The sequence below is a fragment of the Thalassophryne amazonica genome, chromosome 6 (genome assembly GCF_902500255.1).
Source record: "Thalassophryne amazonica chromosome 6, fThaAma1.1, whole genome shotgun sequence".
NCBI lineage: Eukaryota > Metazoa > Chordata > Actinopteri > Batrachoidiformes > Batrachoididae > Thalassophryne > Thalassophryne amazonica.
Window position 1 is genome coordinate 25,086,685 of NC_047108.1, and position 6,791 is coordinate 25,093,475.

Below are 6,791 nucleotides of genomic sequence, written 5' to 3' on the forward strand. Positions count from 1 at the left end.
CTGGTTTCAACATCCAAAAGTAAGCTGCAACCAATGCAAGATACAGCTCTGCTTGCTCAGATCAGCGGCGACATCGACAGCGGGTGGTGTTCTTCCCCGTCGCCTTGCTCTCACTGCCTCCGATGCGCTTACCGAGTCTGCAGGCTCACACCGCCCCCGTGTCTGCTGTGCAGAGCTGCAGCCAACTCCGGCACCACCTCCCTGACTACCGAATGGAGGTGCGGCCAACTTGGCAACAATTCCAGAGACTACGCTCGCTGTTTTGATGCGGAGCAGCCGGCCGCCCGCAAGGACAGACTTCTTGCAGAAAAATCTGCAGCACCGCACGGTCTCGGTAATCGCAGCCACAGAGCTCCGTGGCCACTGAGAGAGGTTTGTATCTTTTTAATGACTTGGATTCTTTGCGGGTCCTGCATCCGTACCCTGCAACGGTAACACCGGAGGCTAAAGATGGTAGATTTTCAATGCAACACCACTCAATCAAATGGGCGTATGAAAAAGTCCCCAAAATAATTTTCAAGCAAAAATAAAAAACGTATACTCACCAAACGTACCGCAAGACAATATGAAGTTTTAAAAAAGTCGATCCTTCCATATAAGACAATAAAAAGGTGCTTGTGTAAGAGATGCAAATTGACGTAAATCCACAAATTACAGTTGGCGCGCGCACTGCATGCTGGGATAGGGTCTTCTCTTTGACGTCTCGGCAACGTCCCGGATGTGCTGACGGTTTTGCGGAGGGCTAAATTTTAGCTGTAAATTTGTCATTTTTAAACAAAGATTTCTCAGTTGAACGACAGATCTGGACTTGCAGATTGACTTTACTACATTCAGAAGGATGTTATGTGTAAATATAAGTCATTTTTTGGTCCAAAGATCTGACTGCGTTTATTTCAATGCAGGTCTACTTTAAGTTGAGTATAATCAATTTCTTTTAACAAATCAATAAAGTATCTCTAAAATGGTAATACCCTGGAATATTTACCAGGGAATGAAGCATCTTAGATTTTAACCATGTTTCAATACCTATATAATATAAAATCAGATTTTTAATTAATAAACTCTGACTAAATGTTTGTTGTGCTTACTTGCAGATTCTCAAAGTAAGTAACTCCTTGTTGGCAAAAGTTAATGTCTCTTCATTGTGAAAGTTATGGGATTCATTTGCCTCATTGCATGTGCTCATTACCTACAAATTTAATCTCACACAGTAGTAAAACTCAGCAGAGAAGCAAAAATGACTGTGTTGAGTTCAATGACTTCTGCGATTGACAGGGACCAGTGGTTCTGGGGTTCCCAGAGACTGTTCCAATTGTTTCTCCATGGTCTGGCCACAGCTAAGTAGCACACTCCGGTCCATTGAAACAATCAAAAGCTGGCAAAAAGCAGACTGCTGTGTTAGCCAGCAACACTGAAAAGACAATATTCCAAGATGTAGTACTGCTACTCACCAGGTGGTGTCTCCAGAACTAGTGACAATCTGGTTGTCATCCAGGAAGCGACAGCAAGACAGGTAACCTGACAGGAATCAAAGAAATAAGAATGACATTTCTCTGATGGAAGAATACCTATGTGTAAAGATAAAGAAACACTTTTCTTATTTTATTTACAATTCCACACAAAGTATATACTTAGATGGTGCATGAATTTCTGCCCCAATTACACAGCTGAAGCGTTCCCTCACTTGATTCCATAACCCGCCCTGTACTAGCAGAGTTGACATATTCCTCTGCAGAAGAAAGGAACTAAAGCTAAAACGCTGACACACTTCCAGCATCATGTGATATGGTTCAGATGAATACTCCTTTCCTATGAGGTCAACACTTTGATCAGGGTAGAGTTTGAGCTGGGTTAATGACACCATGCTATCTATAAGACCAACTGGGTGTCACACCAACACCGTTTACAGAAATAAACAGCTGACCTTTTTGTTTCACACACACACTGTCTCAACTACATTTTGATTGTTTCCTTTATTTTCGGTGGGTATTCAGAGGCACAGCAACAAAAATTGTTGTTGCCTTCCCACACACATGGTTTACTATAGCTTTGTTAATGAGTACAGCTGTGATGGGCTTGTTTCCAAAGATTAAATCCCACACTTATAGATTATTAAAACACATTGTGGTGTTAATGTTATCACTGATGGCTGGAAATTTAAATAAAAAGTCATTTAAATTGTCTGAGGTACAGTGAGTGCGTATGTATGTGTATGTATATACGAGGTCTGTCCGTAAAGTATAGGTCCTTTTTATTTTTTTCAAAAACTATATGGATTTCATTCATATGTTTTTACGTCAGACATGCTTGAACCCTCGTGCGCATGCGTGAGTTTTTCCACGCCTGTCGGTGATGTCATTCGCCTGTGAGCACTCCTTGTGGGAGGAGTCGTCCAGCCCCTCGTCGGAATTCCTTTGTCTGAGAAGTTGCTGAGAGACTGGCGCTTTGTTTGATCAAAATTTTGAGATTGAGGTGATTCTGGCGCTTTAAGGACTTTTCACGGTGCGAGACGTCGCGCAGCGCTCTCAGGCGGCGTCATCAGCCTGTTTCAAGCTTAAAACCTCCACATTTCAGGCTCTGTTGATCCAGGACGTTGTGAGAGAACAGAGAAGTTTCAGAAGAAGTCGGTTTCAGCATTTTATCCTGATATTCCACTGTTAAAGGAGATTTTTTTAATGAAAGACGTGCGGGCGGATTGCAGCGTCGGCTCGCAGCCGCCGTGACGCTCCGCCACAGGAAAAACACCTCTGTTGGAAGCCTTGAGGACAAGTTGGAACATCTCCAGCTGATAAACAATTTCTCATATACTCACTCCACTGAAAGCCATCAAAAGCCAACTGGATTTTAACAAATGGTTATCAACACGGAGGTGTTTTTCTTGTGCCGCCGCACCGCGTCGGCTGCGTCCTGACGCGCAGACCCGTCCGCACGCCTTTCATTAAAAAAATCTCCTTTAACAGTGGAATATCCGGATAAAATGCTGAAACCGACTTCTTCTGAAACTTCTCCGTTCTCTCACGACGTCCTGGATTAATAGAGCCTGAAATGTGGAGGTTTTAAGCTTGAAACAGGCTGATGACGCCGCCTGAGAGCGCTGAGCGACGTCTCGCACCGTGAAAAGTCCTTAAAGCGACAGAATCACCTCAAAATCTCTCATCAGCTGTTAAAATTTTCACTGAAAACCAGCTTAATTTTTCGAACCATGTCCACTTCGATGTGTCTCAGGTTTAGAAAAAATTTTGATCAAACAAAGCGCCAGTCTCTCAGCAACTTCTCAGACAAAGGAATTCCGACGAGGGGCTGGACGACTCCTCCCACAAGGAGTGCTCACAGGCGAATGACGTCACCGACAGGCATGGAAAAACTCACGCATGCGCACGAGGGTGCAAGCATGTCTGACGTAAAAACATATGAATGAAATCCATATAGTTTTTGAAAAAAATAAAAAGGACCTATACTTTACGGACAGCCCTCGTATATATACACACACACACACACACGTACGTATAATATACATTTTGTTTTTGTACATACTAATGGGTGTATTTTTTTCATGTGCTGTCCATGTTTCCAGTGATCACCTTTTCACAAGCATTTGTACCTGCAGTCACTGTACCTCAGACAATTTAAATGACTATTTAAATTTCCAGCCATCACTGATAACATTAACACCAAAATGTGTTTTAATAATCTATAAGTGTGGCATTTAATCTTTGGAAACAAGCCCATCACAGCTGCACTCATTAACAAAGCTATAGTAAACCATGTGTGTGGGAAGGCAACAACGTTTGTTGCTGTGCCTCTGAATACCCACCGAAAATATAAACAATAAAAATGTAGTCGAGACAGTGTTTTACTTAAGGGTGTTTAACAAAATTATCACATTACCCAATAATTAAAATTTTGTATACATAATCCCTCCATTTTCAGACACCAACCTTTGTAGAAAGTAAATATATGGATTACTTTTAAAATAAATCATCACTTTTACAGCCAGTTTTCTTTAACCCCTTCTAAGCCTGTCCATCGATGGGAAATTTCACTTATTTGTGAGATACTGACAGGCCAAAATGAGATGGGTGGTAGGGGGTTAAACAAGTCAGGGGATGAATACATGAACATTTCAAGTTACGGAATATGTCTTGGTTTTCATTTACATACAAAAAAAGTTGCACAACAATAATAACAATAACCACAGCGACAGACACCTGTAACACCAGAGATTAAGTTCAGAGTTGTCATGGGTATTTTGGTGGCAATTTGTGCCTGCTGCACCACTGATCACAACCTCATTGCTTGGAGTTGAACGACGAATTTGGTGTCATTACAAGTCAGCTTTCTACCCAGCCATAAATTTCCTAGACATATGCTTTGACAATTTTCTATGCTGATAAAATGTTGCATATTTTTTGGGACACCCAATATTATATATATATATATATATATATATATATATATATATATATATATATATATATATATATATATATATATATATATATATATATATATATATATATATATATATATATTTGGGCATCCAGTGTGGGCAGCAAAGTAAGAATTTCATTGCACAGGGAAACATGTATCCTTACTGTGCATTTGACAATAAAACCTTTGAATCTCTCCTTTTCTCTCTCTGGCTCACTCTCTCTCGCTTGCTTTCTCTCTCCCTCCGTCTCTCTCTCTTTTTCTCTCTTGCTGTTCTTTGAACATTTGGGAAACATGAAGCCTTTCAACTGTAAAATAAACGTATCATTACCGACGCTCAAGCAGGATTTTAATGGAGAAGTTTTTCCTTTCAGCGGACAGAATCTCTGTTCGGCTTCTCCTCGGCTGCACGGTGAGCTGGCGTTGTAAAGCCTCGGGACAGTGAAACAGCTAACTTTTTAAGCACACATTTTCAGCAAGAATTCAGTTAATTTTCTGGTAAATCCATGCTCATCGAACAGACAATTTGAACCCGAGAGCTGGGCAGAAATATGCCGCTAACTGCAGCTAGAACTTTGCGGAAGAGAGCTCTCTCAAACAGCCCAGCTTCAGAAACCTCCCCCTCCCCTCCTCCCGCTCAGCAGTAAACAAGCAAAGAGCAAACAGCAGCAGTTGAGAGGATTCACAGTGGCTCTTCTCTAGTATCGGAAAATGTCGCGGGTTGGATCGGTATTTTCTGATACATGAATTATGTCGGTATTGGAACCAGATACATCCCTAATGGTGGTGCAACAGACAAAAGTTGTAGTTGTCGTTTCCCCAAACACAGCCACCGAAGTCTTCTAGGGCAGCACAGTGGCTTAGTGGTTAGCACTGGTGCCTCACAGCAAGAAGGTTGTGCGATCGCTTCCTGCCCTTTCTGTGTGGAGTTTGCATGTCCTCCCCATGTCTGCCCGAGTTTCCTCCGGTTTCCTCCCACAATCAAAAACATGCTTATGTAGGGTCCACTCCTTTCTCTGTCCCTGACCAAGGCAGAGTTTCTACATCTGGAGTTGGTCCCCAAGTGCCAGACTGCGACTGCACACTGCTCCTAATGGTTGGATTGTGTCTAACTGTAATTAGGATAAGTTAAATGCAGAGGACAAATTTCATTGTATGTACATACAATGACAATAAAGGCTCTATTCTAGAATTGCCTGGGTTTCTTGGTGGCTCCCCTCACTAGTCTCCTTCTTGCCCGATACCTAAGATTTTGAGAGCTGCCTGCTTCAGTTATATTTATCATATAGCACAATAGTATTTATTAAAGACTGATGAAGTCCAAGACATATTCAGTGACTTGGAAATGTTCAAAAAACCATGCCAGACTTATCTGAAAAACTAAATAAATAAATACATAAATAAAGTGGATGTAAAAGTGATTTGCATTAAACAATTATTGTACTTAGTTTGTCCCATGACTTACAGCCTCTGAAAATTGCAGGACTGTGTGAAAAAAGGTTGTAATTATATCTTAAAGTAGGGCTGAAACGATTCCTTGAATAATCTGAGTAATTCGATTACTAAAATAATTTGAGGCAAAATTCTCTGCCTCAAGGCTTCGTTTAATTCACTACTATGTGCGCGGTACTTCAACAGCGTGCTTACTTCCGCTTTTGATGAAGTAAAGCGCATGCTAAGCGCGGAATGCAAAATGGAGACAGACAGACGAAAACAGTGAGCTGCAGAGAGCACAAAATAACCCACGGAGAAATGTCAGAAACTGTCCAAAGCGTTAGCAAGTGTACGAGACACTCCCTTTCCCACAGCAGCAGATGTTTTTTTTTTATTGACAACACTCAATTAATCGTGCACAAAACTGATCCTGGAGCAGAGATTGTTAGTGATAGGCTGTGTTTATGACTCGTGGCAGTGCAGGTGCACATAAACTTTCTTGGAGCTGCAGCTTTTACCGTGACTCCATCGAAATGAACAGTTACCACTTAAAAACAAGTCATCATAACAACATCACACTTAAGTCAACTCTGAAATTAATCTGTGCCTCAGTTCTTAAAGCTAGCAGATACATTCCATTGAAGCACACGCTGGGACACTTCTAGTTGTGACGTCACTTGTTGGAAACACCAGAGTACTCACAAGTACTTTGTTTTTGGACGTCTCCGTAGCCGTTTGTTGTGAATGCCGTATACCTTGAAACCGGTCACGGAAGTGCACAAATTAATCCCGGTGGATCATCAGATGGTCACTAACAGCCTAAATCTAAATTGTTATGATTTTGGTGTGACATGTCCTTTAATTTAGATCAGTGATTGCTAGTAGGAATGGGTACTGTTAAGGATCTATAAATTATTCATTATTCA

The 6,791-nt window shown here is 41.4% G+C and overlaps 1 protein-coding gene across 1 annotated transcript in view; it reads right to left on the bottom strand.

Annotated features, from left to right (window-relative positions):
- The window catches only part of LOC117511972 (guanine nucleotide-binding protein G(I)/G(S)/G(T) subunit beta-1), a 112,835-nt gene that overhangs the window by 26,955 nt on the left and 79,089 nt on the right, over nt 1-6,791 (bottom strand). The window contains exon 7 of the mRNA XM_034171906.1: nt 1,452-1,518. Within this exon, the coding sequence (XP_034027797.1) occupies nt 1,452-1,518 (67 nt within the window). The remainder of the gene's footprint in view (nt 1-1,451; nt 1,519-6,791) is intronic.